The sequence below is a fragment of the Tenrec ecaudatus genome, chromosome 8 (assembly GCF_050624435.1).
Source record: "Tenrec ecaudatus isolate mTenEca1 chromosome 8, mTenEca1.hap1, whole genome shotgun sequence".
NCBI classification, from domain to species: Eukaryota; Metazoa; Chordata; class Mammalia; order Afrosoricida; family Tenrecidae; genus Tenrec; species Tenrec ecaudatus.
In genome coordinates this window covers 11,790,343-11,811,067 of record NC_134537.1, presented here as the reverse complement: position 1 = coordinate 11,811,067, position 20,725 = coordinate 11,790,343, and the positions used below count along the sequence as shown (strand labels likewise).

The window sequence follows — 20,725 nt, the reverse complement described above, 5'->3', positions numbered from 1 at the left end:
GCATGTCCTGTCCCCTGGCAGGGATCATCTGGTGCCAGCTCCTGGAAGGCCACCTGGAGGAGGCGGAGCAGCAGCTGGAGTTCCTGAAAGAAGTGCAACAGTCCCTTGGGAGGTCTGAGGTCTGAGCTCTCCCGGGCATGGCTGCCCCCTCCTTGTACTACCCAGCCTTCTCCTCCCTGGGTGGCTGAGATCCACCCTCTCTGCTGCCCACTCTGCCCAGGCCTGCGGTGGTGTGGGCTCTAAGACCTGGGCCTTCCCCGTCCACCCCCTGCAGGTGCTGGCCTTCCTGCAGGCCCTGCTGGTGTCCCGGAAGAACAAGGCGGAGCAGGAGGCCACCGCACTCCTGAAGGAAGCGGCGGAACTGCATTTCTCCAGCATGCAGGGCCTTCCCTTGAGCCCCGAGTATTTCGAGCGGCTGAACCCCTTCTTCCTGGTCTTCATTGTCCGGGAGCACTTGCTCTTTTGCCCCAAGCAGGTGAGGGGCAGGCCCGTCTCTACAGCGGGAGTCTGGTGTCTAACTGTGCACTGAAAAGACAGGGGACCTTGCCCGGCCCATCCCCAGGCTGGCCAGAACCTCGGGTGGCCGGGTAGTCCAGTACTTCTCCTCCGGGGGTGGCCAGCAGAATCCCCTGGGGTGCTGGTGTGGGACAGGTCCTGATGCAGCAGGCTTGGTGCCAGCAGTCCTCGAATTTCTAACCAGCGCCCAGCCGCTGGCCTTAGCCCCACACTCTGTGGAGTGGGGGGGGGGGTTCTGCCCCATGCTCCTGCCTTCGTCCCACAGAAGAACGAGGCTCCCTCTCCTGAAGTCTTCTAGGAAGTGTGTCCATCTGTACTTGTTCATCTGGCTTTCCCAGCCTGCTGAGATTCCTGTGGGCAAGGTGTGAGTCTCACGCATCCTGACCTCTACAGCGGTCTGGATAGTGGGGCCACACAGGAAACAAAATAAAGCCCCCCCCTCCAAGTCTCCCGAGTGCAGAGTGGGCAATACCACCCCTCCATATACGCTGGAAGGATCCTAGGGAGCTGGGAAAGCAGATACCTGAACTTAATCCAGGATTATAGGCTATGGTGCACAAGTTCTTCGTTGCCGGGCTGCAGGTGTTGAGTATTTATTTTTCTGAAGAGGAGGCAGTGGGCCAAATAGGTCTGGGAGCCTGTGCACTAGAGGGTTTGGGAGTGGGGGTGGGGTGGGGTACTGTCAATGGGAGCATCCACATGACTTTGAGAGAGGGGTCTCCCCTGCTCGGGGCAGACCACAGAACCTGATCCCGTGTCCTTGCAGCCCCGGTCACCAGGCCAGATCGTGTCTCCCCTTCTTAAGCAAGCTGCCATGATCCTGAACCCTGTGGTCAAAGCGGCCCCTGCGCTGACCGAGCCCCTCTATCTGTCGGCTCACATCAAGTACCTCTCAGGTGAGCGTGGCCTGCGGGCAGCTGGGGCTTCTAAGCCCTTGCTCAGCCAGTGGGGGAGGGGCTTTCTCTTTGGTTTTGGTGTCCACGACCCCTGGCTGGGATGCTCCACACCACACACACATATATACATACATCCACACAGAGATGGTCACACACATACATATATGCAGACACACACAGAAACACACATGCATATACTTACACAGAGATAGACATACACACATGTACACACACATACAGACACATGCACACATATACACACACAAAAGGATACAGACACACATGCATATATATACATACACATATAAACATACACAGAGACACATGCATATATACATACACACAGATAGACATACACACAGACATACATACACATACACAAAGTCACACGCACACATATATACACACATATATTTGTACACACATAAACATACTGAGACAGACACATGCATACATACATGCATGTGCATACATGCATATACGTGCATAAAGACAGACGCACGCATACAGAGATATATATACATACATACGCATACACACAGAGAGACACATACATACACACAGGGGTTTGGTGTTCACAGACCCCATAGCTGGAATGCTTCTCTCTGTCCAGCCTCCAGCCCCAGCCACCTTCCTGTTCAGCCTCTGCAGCAGGCCTCTCTCCCTCTCACATTTGCGGATAACCTGATCTTTGCCACTGAACTTCAGGTGTGACACTGAGCCTCTGTTTTGCGCCAGACAGTGCTCTGAGTACTAGAACACCACCTTCCCCAAAACTCACTGCCGTCGAGTTGATTCCAACGCACAGCAGCCCTGTAACTCCTTACAGGAGCAGAAAACCTCATCTTCCTCCCTTGGGGCCATTGGCCGTTTCGAACCTCTCACTTTGCAGCCCAGCTCATCGCCCCCTCAGTCACCAGGGCGCATACACCAGTCCAAAAAACCCCAACTCGCTGGCAACTCACAGAGACCCTGTAGGACAGGGCGGAACGCCCCCTATGGGTTGCTCAGACTGCAACTCTTTACAGGAGTAGAAAGCCCCTTCGCAGGGCCTGCTGATTTCAAACTGCCGACCTTGTAGTTCTCAGACAACAGGTAACCCCGACGCCAGGGCACGTACACAGTTGTGTTCATCGTAGGTCCAACATCCCACCCACCTGGAGTTTGAGTTCTAGTAAGGGGAAATGAACCTCCTGCGTGGTGCAAATGGTTAGCAAGCTTGGCGTTCTGACCCGAAGGCTGGAGGTTCAACTCTACCTCGGCGTGCTGTGGAAGAAAGTCCTGGTAACCCACTTCCCCCAAAATCACCCGTTGAAAGTCCCGTGGAAGAGCATCCTACCCTGATGCACCTAGGAGATCGCAGCGAATCAGGGCAACTCCACAGCCACGGGCCACCGGAGAAGCAGAAACAGGACACAGGCAGCAGAACACATTATATAGCATGTGAGAACTCGGTCGTACTTCACAGGGCACGGACACAGAGAAGGGGATGTGGCAGAGGAGAGGCCGCCTTTTGCAAGACTCACTTGGGGAAGCAGCACAGCAAAGGGGAGGCCCCCTTCTTTTCCCATCTCCCCACCCGTGACCATCCTGGACGGGGAGTGTTTGCACATGACTGTGACGGCTGACCGACCCTTGGGCTCCCACTGGAGCCTGGACTGATCCTCCTATGGGCCTCAGAGCCTCTGAAAAGTTAGGGCAGTAGCCTGCAGCCTCTCCCACCTCAAGACTCAGGCCCAGCAGGCAGAAGGAGAGCCCTCCCCGGGTGCCTGGCCATAGTCCAAAGATCCCTCCTGCTGCTGCCAGGACCCTCCCCTGCGGGTTCTTACCCTGCCCCTCGGTGGCCTTGGTCTTGCCCTGGGCTTGTGGCTTAGCCATGACTGTCAGACCCTCCTGAGCATAAGGCATGGCAGGAAGGCTTCCCAGGGGGGATCCAAAGCAAGGTCCCAGCTGCCTCGGTTGCCATGGGGACTGCCTCACCTTGCAGTGGTGTGCAGAGGAGGAGCAGGGCGTCCAGTCCGGGGCTTCCCTCCTCACCCCCCATGTTGCAAACCCCATGCAAGACCCTCCTCACCCAGGGCCGCAAGGGCCACCCCCCTTGAGAACGAGGATCTTCATCACTCCAACCTATCTTTTAGGGCTGGACAAACGCTAGACCGGACCTTCCCGCGCTTTGCTGGTGCTAGGCGCACAGGAGGGACTTCACAACTCCTGGCCAGTGTGGCTGGCTCTGACTGTTAGGTTTGGTTCTGCTCTCTGGCATGGGGATTAGGGGTCCGGTCTTCTCCGCCAGCTTCTGTAGGGAGCCATCAAATGTCTCCCCGAGGATATGAAAAGGGTTGGAATGGAGACCCAAAGACCATATGTAGATGAGTGGATGTCCCCCCACAAAAGAGTTATAAGGAAGAGATGATTCAACCAGGGTGCAGTAGAGCACGGAGGAAACACACATTCCTCCAGATCCTGAATACTTCCTCCCCCCACTACCATGACCCAGTTCTACCTTACATATCCGTCTAGACTGGAGAACACACATTGGTACAGATAAGAACTCAAGACATGGAATTCAGGACAGATAGACCCTTCAGGAACTGTAGTAGGAGTAGAGATAACATGAGGGTAGGGGGCTGGTGGGGGAGGGGAAAGGGGGAGAAAGTGGGAGCCCATCACAAAGTTGGATAAATATATAGCCATCTCCCAGGGGGGTGAATAACAGAAATGTGGGTGAAGGGAGACAATGCACAGTATCCAGTACAAAATAACAATATGTAATTGGTCAAGGATCAGGAGGGGGAAAAAGAGGAGCTGATACCAAGGGCTCAAGTAGAAAGAAAATGCTTTGGAAATGTTGATGGCAACCTATGGACAAGTGTGCTTGATACAATTGAACGAAGGATTGTCATAAGATTTGTAAGAGACACCCCCCCCCCCCCCGTCAACGAAACCATCAATTTTTTTTAAAGTGCTTCCCGGAGGAACACCAGGGGCAAGGAGGAGGGCTTCAGGGTCCAGGCAAGCACTGTGCCTTCTCACCTTAAGGAGAAGGCCTCTGAGGGAAGCAGACTGCGGACAAGGCCTCACCTGGGTGTCTGAGACAAGGGGCATACAAAGGCGGTCTGCGTCTGTGCACGGGGCCTGGACAGAGATGTGTGTTTCCCCTCCAGGAGAGCTGGAGAATGCCCAGAGCATCCTGCAGCGTTGCCTGGAGCTGGACCCGACCTCCACGGACACCCACCTGCTCCTGGCGCAGATCTACCTGGCTCAGGGCAACTTTGCCCTGTGCTCCCACTGCTTGGAGATGGGCGTCAGCCACAACTTCCAGGTACCGGGAAGCCCCAGGGGGAGGGCCTACTGCAGGCTGAAGGCAGGGCTCTGAGTCTGCTCTGCCCCGGGTGCTGTGAGCAGCGAGGGCAGTGCTGGTGAATCGGAGTGTCTGTACACACGCACTGCACTGCACTGCTCTGCTCCTCTAGGTCCGGGACCACCCCCTCTACCACTTCATCAAGGCCAGAGCACTCAACAAGTCTGGGGACTATCCCGAGGCCATCAAGGCCCTGAAAATGATCGTCAAGTTACCCATTCAGAGGGCAGAGGAAGTCAGGAAGTCCCGAGGCCCCTCTGTGCAGCCCAGCGAGCGTGTGGCCATCCTCCTGGAACTGGCCGATGCCCTCCGACTGAATGGGGAGCTGGTAAGAAGAGGCATGACTCTCCCCACCTCCCCACCCCCAATCACCTCCTTTGGGACTAGGGTATGTCAGAGGCCCCAGGTCCCTCCAGGGTCAGGTCCCAAGGAGGGGGGAGCCCAGGTACTGAAGCTTGCTGGTATCATGGTTGAGTGCCCCGGCCTACAGGGCTCCGTGGTCCTGAAGACAAAGTCCACACCTTCCTGGGTCCTGCCCACCTCACGGTGCCCATGAGGTTCTCAAGGAGGCAGAGCGTACTGGAGGCATTTGCTCAACCCGTCATGTCCCAGGCTCCACAACCTGCTCCGCTGCATGAGGTTGTCCCGGGTCCTCAGAAGGCCTGGCTGGGCAGAGGCAAGGAATGCCTGGGTATGCTCCATGGGGACCGTGGAGGCCTGCAAAACACAGAGGCCGGGCAAGGCCTGGGAGCAACAAGACTCTTCCTGGGCCCTGGGCAGCGACAGCCCCACCAGCTCACTGGGCCAGACTTGGCAGCATGGCCCCAGGTCCTCTCTGAGACCCATCTACCATCATCTCCTGTGGGGACCTCCCAAGCCAAGGGCAAGCAGCCTCCTAGGGCTTTCTGCCTGACATTTCAAATCCTCTCCTGGACCTGAGATGGGAATGTGGAAGGAGGTTGTCTCTACTTGCCCCCCACCTCACCTGCCCCCCATGAGTCAAAAGGAACAAAAGAATTGCCAGCAGAGGAGAAGTAAGCAAACTCTACAAGTGGACCACCGACCACCTCGGATTTGATTCAATAACCACGCCCAGGGTGCACTGGGGGTGGGGTGGGGAAGGTTATCAGGCCAGAGAGGGCTGTGTCCACGCACATGTTGCCTCTGATGGGAGAGAGCCAGAAGACCAAGGTGCCCGCATTTGCCGGCAACTTCACAAGCTGGAGGACCCGATGAAGCCACAGGAAAAGAAGGTGCCTGAGGCCACCCGGCAGAAGGTCTCACTGCTAAAGGACCTCTTCTGCTTCCTCTGGCCTGGCCTCCGAACCAGGAGGTGTGGGTCAGGCTGGAAAGGGGAGAATAGAGGAGGGGAAGAACCCGGGAAGTCCGTTGGATGGCCAAGATGAGAAGCTGATTCCCGAACGATGACCCTCCATGCAAACCAAGGGGCTCCCTCCTGCCCACCCCTGCCACAGAGGCTGCCTCCAAAGGGACACCTGCAAGAAGCTAAGGGGAGGTGGATTGCTCTCTCTCCCTGGCCCAGGCCTTGGGAAATGGGTGGGGTTAGATGGAGCCGTGTGTGCCGGACAAGCCGTTACCCGAAGAGAAGCCCTGGTGATGTCCCGGGTGACTTGTTGAGCCGCCCACCCCAGGCGGTCAGCAGTTCAAAAGCCCAGCTGCTCCCAAGGGAGAAAGATGAGGCTTTCTACTCCCATGAAATCTTACTGTCTTGGAAACCCACAGGGCAGCTCTACCCTGGCCCGTTCCGCGGCTGGGCATTGGCATAGACTGGATGGTGGGGAGGGAGGCAGTGAGCGGAAAGAGCACACCCACTGTGACATTACAGGTGGCTGCTTAGAAGGGCAGGGGGAGGAAGGAAAAGACACAAAATAAGGCATGAAAGGCAAGTCAATGTTAACAGTTTGCAGGAAATGTACAATAGTAGACATGTTTTTTGGCTTGGTGTCTTTTTGTTTTGTTTTTCAAAGAAAGCTCTGTATTCTATGAACATAAAACACAGCATGGGATCTTGGAAAAAGAGTCCAAAGTAGCGAGCGAGCACATGAGATCCAAAAAGAGATCCCAGGAACCAGAAACAAGGAAAGTAAAGCCGGCCGAGTTAAGGAAAGCCATCCCAGACAGGAGCGCTATCCAGTGACCGTCCCAGGTGGGACCGTGGCGTGGAGCGTGGGCCCTGCTGAAGCGCTTTGCTGAGGCTGAGAACAAGACAACGTGAGGGGAGAGGATGCTGGCAATAGACCAACAACGGGCACCCATCCAGATGTACCCCTCAGTGTTGCTGAAGGAAAGACAAGTGGAGTTGGAGGAAGATCACTTCCAAGTGCAGAAGAACAGGAGCCAGCAGTTCAGAGAACCACCCCACCTGCGGGGCCTTCCACTCCATTTTGACTCCACGCGTGGCAGCCCCCAATGTAGGGTTTCCGAGGCTATACATCTTTAGGGGAGCAGATCACCCACTCTTTCTCCCAAGGATTGGCTGGCGGGGATTTGAACCACGGACCTTGCAGTTGGCAGCCCAACACTTACTGGATAGTGCTACTATGCAGGGGAAAATACCAGTGAAACATTAAGACAGCGTTTCTCCACCTTCCTCATGCCGCAACCCTTTCATACAGTTCCTCATGTTGTGGTGACCCCCCCAACCATAAACTTATTCTGCTTGCTACTTCATCACTGTCATTTTGCTACTGTTAAGATCGGGCAACCCTTAAAAAAAAGGAATAGGGGGCCCCTGTGAAAGGGTCAATGTATCCCCACAGGGGTTGCGACCCACAGGTTGAGAACCACTGCATTAAGACCGAAACATCGCCTAATGAAGCTATGGGGATCAGGATTAACGACGCAGCACCCTAGGTCCTACCAGTGTCGAAGCTGAGAACATATTACCCTGCTCTCAGACAAGGAAAGAAAGGAAATCCAGTCGGTCTCCGACTTTGTCTCCACGGTACAAAATCCAAGCAAACAAGAGAACAATATTTACTGTGTCGAGGAAGGGAGGAGGGCCCCAAGCCACCTGCCAGATAGGGAAACAGGGAGGGGACTCTGAAGAAGTCACTGCCGGAACTCAAATGTCACGGTGTTTGCCCAACCTTCTGGGGAATCTAGGTGTAGATATAATCACAGTTATCCAGAACATGAACTACAAAGGCACTTCCTTGCAGGGGGGGCGAACAGTATAAAATGACAGCATTGAATCTGATAGAACACTGAACTTGTCTAAATCACTCTAACTAGACATGTGTTTAGACATGTGTTTCACTCTGGCAATTTTGACTCTTAACTGCCAAGTCTTGAAATACAATTTATATAAAGTCAAAATAAGCGCCCATAAAAACATCTAGAGAGGGGGTGGGGGCGTAATGTAAGCATACTCCTCTTCCCCAGCTGAGCAAATTTGAAATGATTCCTTCGGTTCACAAGCTGAGAGAGAGAAAGGGAAAAAAGTACCCCAAAGAGAGCAGTGTATGATGGAAAGATGTCCATCAATCAGATGGAGACACATCTATTTCCATACAGTTCATCAAGAGTTGAGTGGTGGGGAGAAAATGGGTCACGTATCCACAGGCAGGCACAAGGCACAAAGCAAAGCCCAAGAAGCAAACAAAGGCACACAAAAACATTAGCCCAGGAAAGCCGAAACACAAATACCTCCGATGACCAAACCGTCGATGCAACGGACATACGTCTTAAATGACGCACGTCCCCAGCGATGTCAGCACAAAGAGCCAGGACACAAGGGTGACCCAGCTCCCGAGACCCACAGAGTTCAGAACCACAAAAGGATGGGGCACACCCGTCAGACACGCACATGGACCAGCGGTGTGGAGGCCTCGATGTCTGATACGGTGGAAAGAGGGTATCAATACAGATTGTACAACACGACGTGTCTCATCGGTGGCACGGGGTCACACAAGGGGAAGCTGTGGCATCAGAGAATGTTGGTTGTGTGTCTTTGACCACAAATGGGAAAATGTCTCTATGCTTACGGGTACAGGGAAGAGGAAGCTGTTCTAGAACTGCATGTGGTGATAACGCTCCTTGATGACTCAACTGTCTGACGTGTGGATGAAGTGCTCATAAAACTGTTTCAAAAATCCTGATCCAAATGATTCAAGGACAAACAGAAAGACGACAGAACGCTGAGAAGACCCTGGTGTGACCAGTGCCATCACATGGAATTATCTGCTGCTGGCAACAAAATAAGAGGCCTCGCACCCCAAAGGAGGCACGGCACTAGGCAAGACTTTGGGGTGCCAACACACAAGTAGGCTCTTAGGATTAAGGGGTTCCTTCCTATCCCCCAAGCAGAGTCTCGGGGTAATACAGATGGTTAATGTGTCACCTGATACCCCAAAGTTTAGGCGTCTAAGTCCACCCAGCGAGAGGGCCTTGCAAAGAACAGCTGGGGCATCTGCTTCTGAAAAAGCAGCCATTGAAGCTTCCACGGCACAGGGCTCTCTCCTCTCCCATGCGTGGAGCCACTGCCCACCCCACCCCGCCCCTGCCCCCCAAGAGGAGCAATGCCATGAATTTCCAAGGGCCCTCTCCCTGCTCTCCCTGCCAGCCCCACTGCAGGTCCCACCCAAGCCAGCTCTGTCTCCACGCATCTCACTGAGCAGGCGTGGAAACGGGGGTGGCTCTGAGTTCCTCGAGGCACTCTGGAGACCATTGGGGGGCGGTGTTTATGATTGGGATGGGGGGTTCTGCAGATTGAGGATGGATTTGGTTTCCACGTGGCAGCACGAGGCCACCAAGGTCATGCAGGATGCCATCAATGAGTTCAGCGGCACCCCGGAGGAGATCCGCATCACCCTGGCCAACGTGGACTTGGCCCTGAGCAAGGGGAATGTGGACGTGGCGCTGACCATGCTGCGGAACATCACCCCCAGGCAGCCCTGCTACACAGAGGCCAAGGAGAAGATGGCCAGCATCTACCTGCAGACCCGCAAAGATGTCCGCCTGTACATTGGATGCTACCGGTAAGTCCCCCTCCGCAGTGCAGCACCAGACCCTTCTCCTACCCACGACCTCAGGGCACATGCATCTTCAACCTGGGTCCTCAGGTGGTGCCCTCTCGCAGTGTTTGAGATGCCACTGTGAATCCTCGTGGGGTAGAATCGCAGGGTGTTAGGTCTGTGTGTTAGGCAGGTTTCTCTAGAGAAACGAAACCAGGACACTTATACAGCAAGAAGGAATGTAACAGCTAATTAGCCCACACAGCTGTACAGAGGGTTCCGTTCAACTCACTTCCATGGACCAGTCAATAGACTGGAAGTTCCTCAACTCAGGAGGGCTGCCAGGTCCAAGGTCACGGACTCAGACAGCAGAGTCCTCCCTGGGGGAAGGCAGGCAGAGTCTGTCCACAGGCAGCTGGGGGTGGGGGGTGGGGGTGGATCAACAACAGTCATTACCTCGGGAGCTTAGTGAAGCAGGCCCTGAGGGGATATGAATGTAATCAATGCAAGGTGACAGGATCCACCAGCCTCAAGCTGAAGCAACAAGTACATACTAGTACCATAGCAAGCAGCTCTTGAGGGAGCCGCAAGTTCTAGCGACATGAACCACGAGTTGGCCTGGTCCACAGGTAGTGCAGCTCATAGGTTGAGGCAGAGAACTAGCTAAAGCAGCAGCATGCTGGTTTGATCACCAGAGAGGAAGCGAGAGGGGGGTGAGTCTTGCCTAGCCATTTAGCTCTTTGCCCTTTAATCAAACTGCCACCTGATTCATCCCACGTGTTCCTATTGGCCAGGTTGGCACAATAAACCTATCACAGTCTGCTAGCCTGGCTTGCTCCTGAGTTCTGAGGACATAGAACTGAATGGGCCAGACCCTGGTCCCCACACATGGCTCACCTCCTGGTGAGAGACCAGGCCTGGTTCTCCAAACAGTGGGCATGCACCCCTGCCCTGACCACTGGCTCAACCTGCCCTGAAGAGTGTCCAGATGCTGGGATGGCACCAGACTTGAGTGCAGGCTGAGGATGTGGTGCAGGTGTCTGAGGCCCGGAGCTGCTATCTTCTTCCGAGTTGGTGTCGGGATCTCAAGGCCTCATTCCCAGTCCCTTTAGACCAAACCCCATGTAGACGATTTCCTGAGGGGGTGAGGGTGAGTAGTGGGGAGCATCCCGAGCACAGTGGAGACCAAGACACCATGAGTAGTGTGGTCAGAATGGGGTTTTAAGAACAGCGTGGCTGCCTTAAACTGAGTGGGCTCTAGAGAGGGGCTGGGGGGTGGGGGAAGTAGAGATGAGTGAAACCAGTGATTGGCCGCAGCCTGGGCTGAGTGAGCCCAGCCTGAACAGGGGGCGGGGTGTGGTGGGGGGCAGGCAATCAGTGCAAGGGTGCTGGGGACAGGCTTTCAGTAAGGGCCAGATGGGTGATCCTTGGGTGGATGAAAGTCCAAATCAGGGGCCGAGAGAACCAGAGGGCGGGAAGAGAAGGGGGTGGGTGCAGGGAAGGTGAGGGAGCCCCAAGACAAGCTCCCTGTTGCCTTTTGCAGGGAACTCTGTGAAAACCTGCCCGGCCCCCACACCAGCCTGCTGCTGGGGGATGCCTTCATGCACATTCAGGAGGTGAGCGAGGGACCTCCCAGACTGAAGGACCAAGAGAATCCCACCCCTCTCCCTGCCCAGCCCGATCTCACTTCTCTTGTGAACGAGGAGACATTCCCCCCATTCCACTCCCCCCCCCCTACCCTCCCCCACCAGCCTGAGAAGGCCCTGGAGGTGTATGATGAGGCATACAGGAAGAATCCGCACGACGCCTCCCTGGTCAGCAGGATCGGGCAGGCCTACATGAAGACGCACCAGTATGGCAAGGTCAGGCTGGGCTTGGCCCCTGGCCAGGTGGTGATGGGGGAAGGGTGAATAAGTGGGAGGGCTTGGGTGGGAAGAGAGTACCTGAGTTTCTACCTGCTTTCCAGCTGAGACACAGCTGGACTGGCAGGGAGGCCTGGTTGGCTTAGATGTCTGTGTCCTGGACGGGGTGCACAGGGGCGGGCGGGGTCTGCTGACGGCAGCAGGGAATCGGGGGCTCCAGCCTGGCGAGCGTGGTTCACCAGACACCCTTCCCGTTTTGCACCCAGGCTGTCAATTATTACGAAGCCGCCCAGAAGATCAGCGCACAGGACTTCCTGTGCTGCGACCTGGCCGAGCTGTTCCTGAAGCTGAAGAAGTTCGCCAAGGCAGAAAGGGTCCTGAAGCAGGCGCTGGAACATGATTTTGGTGAGGCACGGCCCTTGAGGCTGCCAGGCAGGGCCAGAGATGGGCCATTCGCCAGCCTCCCAGAGCTAGGAAAACTAACGCGGAGGCTCCGGTTTTTTTTTGCAGCCAACGACCTTCCTTCGATGATGACTGTTGTCAAGTGTCTCCTCCTGCTGGCAAAGGTGTACAAGCACAACAAAAGGGAAGAGGTGATGGAAACTCTGAACAAGGTAATTGACCAACTCGAGTTCTTCACCTGCCAGAGCCTCATAGGGACTGGGGAAGGAAGGAGGGGGCCCAGGCCTGGTTCTGGGCTACCCCTCTGACCTGCACCTGGGCTACCCCTCTGACCCACACCTTCTCCCTCGCACTTGCTTATTAATAACTTCAGTGTCGCAAAGCACTGTGAGGCAGGCTGCCTGGGTTGGGGATAGGGTGGGGAGTGGGAGTCAGACATCCCTAGCCCTGAAGGATGATGGGAGATGATATAGCTCCTACACCATGAACACACACTGCCAGGCTCCCTCCGAGGGACTGCTTTCCTCGGTTGGCACAGTAGCACCGTTGGGTAAGGGCTTCGACGTCCCACTGCAGCCATAAGCCTATTAGGCTCAAAAGCTTCAGACACATGCTGAGAGGCGGGACATCTGAACCAGAGCTGCTGCTGACCCCCAGCCCATTTCTTGCTACACCGGGAGCCCCCGATCAGAACACCTCAGGTCACTTCCGCAACCATCCTTCCCAGGAGTCCTGCCTCACGCCATGGCCTGGCATGCATTCCTGGGTACACTCTGAGGGGGTCGAGGGAAAGGCCACTCTCTAACTGCTTGAAATGAATCCGTCCCTTGCTTACTGACCACCGAGCACGCAGGGTCCCCACTGGCTGGCTGTCAGCCCCTGGGGTGCTGAGGGCCGATTGTGCCCGGTTCTGGTAAGGTGTCCTTCCATGTCCTCTTGTCCCAAGGCTTCCCACTTTCGCACTTGGTCATTTGTATATGTGGGCAGCGGCCGGTGGGGGGAGGGGGGCTGGTCCCTCAAATCCCCAGCTGGGTAAGACGTTCAGAACAAAATGCCTCCACAAAGTACAACCTGTCTTGAGCACCTACTGTGTGCCTGTTCCACTTCAGGGAACAGCCAAACCAAATCAGACCCTGTACATCAAGATAAACAGGGACCAGCCGGGACATGGGTGAAGCATAATAGAGCGCTTTGTCTGAGCTCCCAGCCTGCTCCCCTACCGGTGCACCCAGAGCTGGCCTTGCCTGTCCACGGTGACCCAGATTGGCCCGAGGCACGGAACGGCCTTTTCTGACCCTGCTGCCTGTGGACTCAGAGCACGGTGCCTTTGTGCGATGTGCCCGAGCCCCTGGCAAGCCGGACTCTGCTTCCTGATCCAGGGCTGATTGGGTTTTCCCAAGGCCTTGGACCTCCAGTCTCGGATACTGAAGCGGGCCCCCCTGGAGCAGCCAGAAATGATCCCCTTGCACAAGCAACTGGCAGCCTCCATCTGCGTCCAGTTTGGGGAGTTCCACTTCACAGAGCAGGAGTACCCCCAGGCGGTGCGGGCTTACCAGGACGCCCTCTCCTACTCACCCACCGACAACAAGGTGGGTGTCCCTGGCCACCTCTCCAGCCACACCTCTGGCTGAGCTCCCTGACCAGGTGCTGCGGCTGGAAGGGATGGGGAGGTCAGCGGCCAGGCTGCAGCCTGATCCCAGGGTCCACACCTGCCACAGTTCAGCAGTCAGACGGGGAAGTCATGGTGGGGCGGGTGTTAATATGCTATTTCCTGGTCTCTCTCTTCAGAGGAGTTCTGGTGGCAGCAACATGGTTATGAGTTTGGCTGCAATCTGAAAGATCAGCCGTTCGAAACCACCAGCTGCCCTGCAGGAGAAAGAGGGTGCTCTCCCCTCCCATCAAGAGTTATATTCTCGGAAGTTCACAGGGACAGTTCTACCCTGTCCTACAGGGTTGCTTGGGTTGGTATCATCTTGAGGGGGAGGTGACAGGGCTGATGGATGACTGTCCCAGAAGGTAGGCGCAGCGCTGTGAGGCCAGTGTGGCTCTGGGTGTGGGCCAGCAGCTAAGGAAGCTTGAGCTCGGAGTGGCAGCATTGCTTGGGGAAGAGCCTGTTTGGTCACTTGAAGGTTCCCTACTCTGGAGGATTGCTGATCTGTGCCAGGCCGTGACACAGACACAGTGGGGCAGGATGTGCTCCCTGCCCTGGGGCTAGGGGGAAGTTGACCAGGAGCAGGCTGACCTCACACCATGCCCTGTGCCCTGCATGTGGTCTGGAGCAGGGCAGAACAAGGGCTTCCCAGAGGAGGTGAGCCAGACTTTCAGAGTTCCCTATGAGGGCCAGCTGGAATGTTGGGAGAAGTAGGGGTGGGGCGGGAAGTCTCCGGGGATTTGAGACATAACAACAGACATAACAACAGAAGCAGAGCCCGCAGAAATGGGGCAGCATGAAGGAAAACGAGGCGCCATGCCCCATCCCAGAGTTCTTTCCCGATGCCACCTTGGTTAGTGGGCCCATCCGCCTTGCCCCCAGGTGGTGCTGGAGCTGGCGAGGCTCAGCCTGCTGCAGGGGCAGCTGGACCTGTGCGAACAGCACTGTGCCGTCCTCCTACAGACGGAGAAGGACAACGAGGCGGCCTTGGTGGTAGGTCCTAGTCTCGACGATGCCTGGGCCCCCATTTCCATCTCCTGCCCTGAGCATCTGCCAAGCGAACAGAAGACATGGGGGGTTGGGGGGAGAGAGGACCAGCTGCCTCCCTGGGGAAGAGGGGTGGGTGGACCGGCAGGGGGCAGCAACACAGGCTTGAGCCTTCTAAGGGGAGGGGTGGGGAAGGGCTGAGTGACTCTAAGGGAAACCACACCTGCTGTCCCTGAAGGCCTGGATGGGACAGGTTCCAAGGGCTTCAGGAAGTGAGTAGGGAGAGGCGCCCTCAATCTGCTCTTGCCGTCCCAGTGGATGCCAGCCTGTCCCCAGGGCTGCCCTGGGATCAGAAGAGCCCCTGCAGAATAGAGGAGAAATCCCACCACCCCCCACACACACCCCTTCCCTACCTCTGCTGCCTAGAGATGGGGGTTAGATGGGGCCTCCCTAGTCTCAACTAGCTTTCATTACCTGTCCCCATTTCCCCACCCCTTCTGTCCCCACCTTCTGAGTGAGGGTCTGAGGGACCCGCAGACTCGGGTTCCTCCTGTGGCCTCTGCTTTTGCCTTTGTCTACCTCCCCTCCCCTCTCCCCACCGCACCCCACCCCCAGCACCCACCACGCCTGCACGCGTGCACACCTGACTGCCAGGAAAGCCGGGGCTTTGTGTGTTTTCTGATAGATGATGGCTGACCTCATGTTTAGAAAGCAGAATTACGAAGGCGCCAAGGGTCTCTACCAGCAGGTCCTGGAGAAAGCACCAGGTAGGCTGGCCCCTGAAAGTCTGCCGGCAGGTCCCCAGGCAGCCACTGGAAGCGCAGGGCTGGCCCTTCTCCCCTCCTTCCGGAGGGGGCAGAGGAAGCCCCTGCCTCGCCAACGATTCTCACAAAGGTGGGAAACGGAGGGAGATCTGATGGAACTTGCTGGCCCTTCCTGAAAAGCCAAGGGGCCAGTTCCTGACAGGACAGTGCTTGATTGGTCCTGGACCAAGGACAGCCTGTAGGCCTCCAAATTCCAGCCCTGGAACTCACGGTGGCCTGAAGTTATAGCTGCCTGGAGGGCCCCCAGAATCCTCCCCCAATATTAGCTCCAGAACACCCCCTTCTTGCTAGGGAAGCACCTCCCACTCCCAAACATTTGGCTTAGGCTGCAGACAGGCAACCCACCCCACAACCCACCCCCAGGGCCAGTTTCCCCTGGCTCCCGCAGATGGAAGTGCTTGGGGCTATGGGCCCAGCAGCCAGGCTTCCTGCATCTGCAGCCTAGCCTGCCACTCACCTACTAGCCATGCCATCTTTGGCAGGTTACTTCCTTCACTGACTGCTCTGTGGCTGCTTCCTTGTCTGTATAGAGGACAAGAAGGCCTCACTGTGTAACAGAGTCATCTCGTTAATCAGTGTGACCCTGAGGACGAGTACCACATTCCAGTGTCTAAGCATTGTTTTCTCAACACCAGCCCATGAGGCTGCCTGGGATGTCCTTGTTCAGCCTGGATGGGCATTGTCTCTTGTAGCTGCCCCCCTGGGGGCCCAGCACCCCCTCGCTTCTTCCTGCCAGGTTACAGCACCCCCAGCTGGCTTTCTTACAGCCTGGAGATTCCTGCTCTCTTTATCGTTTCAGATAATTTTGTAGTACTGAATAAATTAATTGATCTGTTACGAAGAAGCGGCAAACTTGAAGAAGCCCCCGCCTTGTTCGAACGGGCCCAGAAGATATCCAGCCGCATGCCTTTGGAGCCAGGGTTCAACTACTGCAAGGGTATCTCCTGCTGGTGAGTGGGGGAGGCAGTCTTAGCACCTGCAAAACTGCCCCAGAGGGTTTCTAATCTTTGTGGAAGCAGGCCCCATCTTTCTTCTGCAAAGCTGCTGGTGGGTTTGAGCCACTGACCTTTTGATGGGCAGCTGGAATACGTAGCCACTTTGCCAGTAGGACTCCTTCTTGCTCAGTGCTAGGGGAGCAGAACAATTTCCAGGACAGATATTTGGGAGACCATCCATCCAGCTCCTGCCCTTTACAGATTATTATAGCATCGCCCCTGTGAGGCTTTGTATCCGCTGGGCCTTAGTCTCCCACTCTGACAATGTGGTCTCTATCCACTGCAGGCACTTAGGGAAGCCCAACGAAGCCCTGAAATTCCTCAACAAGGCCCGCAAGGACAGCACTTGGGGCCAGAGTGCCACCTACCACATGGTGCAGATCTGCCTGAACCCCGACAACGAGATCGTGGGCGGGGAGGCTTTAGAGAACCTAATGGCGGAGAACACGTATGGCTTCCTTGGGGCTGCGGAGCGGGGAGGTGGCTTCTGGAAGAGGAGGGGAGCCCCTGCAGCTGGTGGGCCCAGGCTAGGGGTGAGGCTGGCGGCTTCCTGAGTCGGCGTCCCACGATGCCCGCAGGAGGACGGAGAAGGACCCAGAACAGCACGGTGGCGTGCGCACGGCCGAGAAGCTGCTGCGTGAATGCTACCCGCACTCAGCCATGGGCCAGGCCCAGCAACGGCTACTGCAGGGCCTCTGCCTGATGGCCACCAGGGAGAGGGGCAATGTGGAGGAGGCGCTGAACACCTTTATCCACATGGCCCAGGCTGAGGTGCGTCTGCTCGCAGGGAGGGGTAGGGTCTGACCGCAACCCATGGCTCGCAGGCGGAGGGGCGGCGGGCCAGCGCCACGCCACACCTCTGCCTGCTTCCCACCGTGTGCAGAAGAACAACGCCGCCGCCCTGCTGGCCATGGCGCAGGCCTACAGTCTCCTGAAGCAGGTGCCCAAGGCGCGCACGCAGCTGAAACGCCAGGCCAAGGCTCCGTGGACACCGGCGGAGGCCGAGGACCTGGAGAAGAGCTGGCTCCTGCTGGCAGACATCTACTGCCAGGGCGGCAAGTTCGACCTCGCCTCCGAGCTGCTGCGGCGCTGCGTGCAGTACAACAAGGCAAGCAAGAACCCTGCGTCCCGGTGGCCAAGAGTGGGGGCGTGGAGGGCGTGAGGGGTGCCGCAAGGAGGCGGGGCCGGAGAGTGCCGGGCACGGGCGTGGTGGCAGGGACAAAGGAGACACCGGTGACGAACGGGTCCTGAAGAGGCAGGCAGGGAGGGGAGAATGGGTACTGGAGCAAAGGGATCATCGGGCACCGGAGTCAGAGCAAGAAGGGGAGATGATCTCCCAGAGTGGGTGCGCACGCCCCAGGGGAGAGCACGGAATGGGGGCGAGAGGGGAGAGTTGTGGGGTTCCGAGGGTTTTCTCCTGGTCAGGGGGGGAGACACATGGGATGAGGAAGGGATCATGCATGGAGGGGGTGCGGACATGAGGGGGCGGGAGGCTAGAGGAGGGCGCAAAGGTACAGGGTGACGGAGGTCATGCGGGAGCCCCACCTTTTGCAAAGGCGGTGGCTTGTGCCGGGTGAAGGAGGTTTGGGCCATGGCAGCTCACCTGCTTCTCGCCCGGCCCCGCCCCTCGGCTGGGAGCTGGGCGTGGCTTCCTGCGGAGGCTCTGACGCCCTTCCCTGCAGTCCTGCTGCAAGGCCTATGAGTACATGGGCTTCATCATGGAGAAGGAGCAGTCTTACAAGGACGCCGCCGCCAACTACGAGCTGGCCTGGAAGCACAGCCATCACACCAACCCCTCTGTGGGTAAGACAGGGACCGAGGTGTGTCTGGGTGGGCAGCAGAGGGAGGTAGGCACCAGGACCCACACACAGACCAGAACTCAAGGCCCGGAGCCCGGCCGCCCTGGGAGGCAGAGGGGCTTCGCGAGTCGTCAGACAGCCACCATTTCTGTTCTCACCTCTGCGTAGGCTTCAAACTCGCTTTCAACTACCTGAAGGACAAGAGATTCGTGGAAGCCATTGACGTCTGCCACCGTGTAAGCCACCATCAGCCGCGGGGGGACACCGGGAGGGAGGACACCGGCCTCCAGCCCCACCTGAAGCTGGCGCGTTTTTTCCCTCCCTGCCCCAGGTTCTCAGGGAGTACCCCAACTACCCCAAGATCAGAGAAGAAATTTTGGAAAAGGCCCAAGGATCCTTGAGGCCTTAGCAGTGGTCCGTGGTCAGGAGGTCCTCCAGTCTCTGGGGTCATAGAGGGCCAGCCTGGAGGCCATCAGCCTGCAGAAGTATCATGTCGTGGGGGTCATGGAGAAGGGATTCAGTAAATGACATATTCTTCCCCAGACCCTCATTGCATGCGGTTTAGTTTGAATTCATGCCTCCTCGGGACAGAGGGGCAGCCCAGCGCTTTATATTTTAAAGGCTCTACAAGTCATTTTGTTCTGGGGGAGAAAGAAATCTGTCTGCATAGCTTCTGCCGGGCCCTGTGGGAGAGAAGACACAGGGGCTCCCTGGTGGTTGGTAGCTTTAAAAACAAAGCCCCAACTTACAGCTATTTACAAACTGTTACTTCGGCTCATAAATGCCTCTCTCTCCTCTGTCTGGCCCAGCATCTTGGAACTAAAGAAGCCACCAGGCTGTCCTCGCTGGCTGTGGGCCCAGGAGGTTGTGGGCCCTGGGCCCAGACAAGGAGGGTCAGATGCGGAAGGCCCTGTGGATGGGCCCCATGTGTGAGCACACCCAGCCCCCCTGCAGGTTGCCAGGACTGCTGCCCCACCCTCCACAGTCTCTGTCTGTCTCAGGTCTTTAGCCGACGGTCCTCACTGGTTTGGGGGCCACCGTGGTGGCACTTGTCTGGTGCAAGGAAATATATTCCAAGAAAAACAACTCACCGCTTGAGCTCTTGAGGCAGATACAGGCCCTAAAATTCATTCTCCAGAACCATCTACAAGGGGAGCAAACAGGAGGAGCCCTGGTGGCAGAGTGGATTGCTTGTTGTACTATGATCCACAAGGTCGGTAGGTCGAAACCACCAGCCTCTCCGAGGGAGAACGATGGGCTTTCTACTCCTGTAAAGAGTTACAGTCTCGGAAACTCACAAGGGGCTAGTTCTATTACCCTGTCCAGTAGGGTCATGAGTCAACACCCACTCAATGGCAGTGAGTTAAGGGGGCAAACACGGCAGCCCCCATTTAGGTGGATAATGTTCATTGTCGCTGGCAAGAGTGGTGACTGTGGCCCCTTTGCCAGGCTGCCTCTAACACTTCTTTTTCAGGACAGCCCACTGTCTGGACAGGCTCCCCTATCCGGCCTAGGAACCCCCATGTGACATGCCCCACCTCTGGTTCTGTGTCCCCACCAGGACACTGAGATGTGCCGGGGAATTAGAGTCGACCCTGTGATCCCAAACGCTGGCCCCAATCTCTGTGAGAGAAAGCCAGCAAACGTCTGAAAAGCTTATTATCGATGTGTGTGTATGCCTTTTATTTTTTTTAGGAACTAGATTATAAAAATTACTCATGAAGTTGTGGGTACCACTGGGCAGGCTGGGCCCTGGTATAAGGAGAAGGACTGAGTGTGGAGAGAAGGCTGATGCAGGATCTTGGCCATGAGCAGCCCGTTTGGGAGCAGTGCCTGGGGACGGATGGACGGACGGACGGGCCCCCTGAGGACCCGGGCTGCTGTGCCATGCGTGGATAGCTTACCGCTGCTCCCTTGAACTGCGTGGTGTGAGTCAGGGATCTGGAATGCTTTCCCCCACGTAGTACCGTCCTTCCCATGGGAAAATGCAGTCCCCTTGACAGTGAGCTGCTTTCCAGTCCAGTTAGTGGCTTGGGCTGGGGGGTACAGAGCAGGTCTTGTCTGCAGCAAAGCCCAGGGGCAGACAGCTGGGTCTGGGAGCCGCTGCTCTAAAGGGTCTGTGCTCAGATCATGTTCTTGAGGGCTTGAAACCCAAAGTCATCTCCTTGTATCTCAAGAAAGCAAGCCAGCCAACCAAGCAGTGAGTGACTCAGTTGCCCAAGACGGAGGAGTCCGGCCTCAGTCCAGCCATGAACTGTGTTCTCGGGATAGGAGCTATAGAAGCTTCTCGCTAGGGCTCGAGAGTACCCGGGAGCTGCTACTCAGAGCCCAGGTTAGAGCCCCCACCAGAGCCCTTGGGGAGGTCAATGTGTTAGACCTTGCATGCTGACTGCAGAGCAAGGAGACAGGACATCTGAATGTACCAAGGGGCCTCTAGAGGTATGTTGCCCCAGCAC

The 20,725-nt window shown here is 56.6% G+C and overlaps 1 protein-coding gene across 1 annotated transcript in view; it reads left to right on the top strand.

Annotated features, from left to right (window-relative positions):
• TTC21A (tetratricopeptide repeat domain 21A) overlaps nucleotides 1–19,799 on the top strand; it is a 44,493-nt gene extending 24,694 nt beyond the window's left edge. The window contains exons 10-29 of the mRNA XM_075556035.1: nucleotides 22–119; nucleotides 275–475; nucleotides 1,283–1,412; nucleotides 4,577–4,734; nucleotides 4,886–5,101; nucleotides 9,535–9,773; nucleotides 11,293–11,365; nucleotides 11,501–11,611; nucleotides 11,878–12,016; nucleotides 12,122–12,225; nucleotides 13,414–13,602; nucleotides 14,547–14,657; nucleotides 15,337–15,418; nucleotides 16,275–16,425; nucleotides 16,757–16,918; nucleotides 17,049–17,241; nucleotides 17,354–17,578; nucleotides 18,153–18,273; nucleotides 18,438–18,505; nucleotides 18,601–19,799. Of these exons, the coding sequence (XP_075412150.1) occupies nucleotides 22–119; nucleotides 275–475; nucleotides 1,283–1,412; nucleotides 4,577–4,734; nucleotides 4,886–5,101; nucleotides 9,535–9,773; nucleotides 11,293–11,365; nucleotides 11,501–11,611; nucleotides 11,878–12,016; nucleotides 12,122–12,225; nucleotides 13,414–13,602; nucleotides 14,547–14,657; nucleotides 15,337–15,418; nucleotides 16,275–16,425; nucleotides 16,757–16,918; nucleotides 17,049–17,241; nucleotides 17,354–17,578; nucleotides 18,153–18,273; nucleotides 18,438–18,505; nucleotides 18,601–18,678 (2,849 nt within the window). The 3' untranslated portion in view covers nucleotides 18,679–19,799. The remainder of the gene's footprint in view (nucleotides 1–21; nucleotides 120–274; nucleotides 476–1,282; nucleotides 1,413–4,576; nucleotides 4,735–4,885; nucleotides 5,102–9,534; nucleotides 9,774–11,292; nucleotides 11,366–11,500; nucleotides 11,612–11,877; nucleotides 12,017–12,121; nucleotides 12,226–13,413; nucleotides 13,603–14,546; nucleotides 14,658–15,336; nucleotides 15,419–16,274; nucleotides 16,426–16,756; nucleotides 16,919–17,048; nucleotides 17,242–17,353; nucleotides 17,579–18,152; nucleotides 18,274–18,437; nucleotides 18,506–18,600) is intronic.
• Nucleotides 19,800–20,725: the final 926 nt, after the last annotated feature.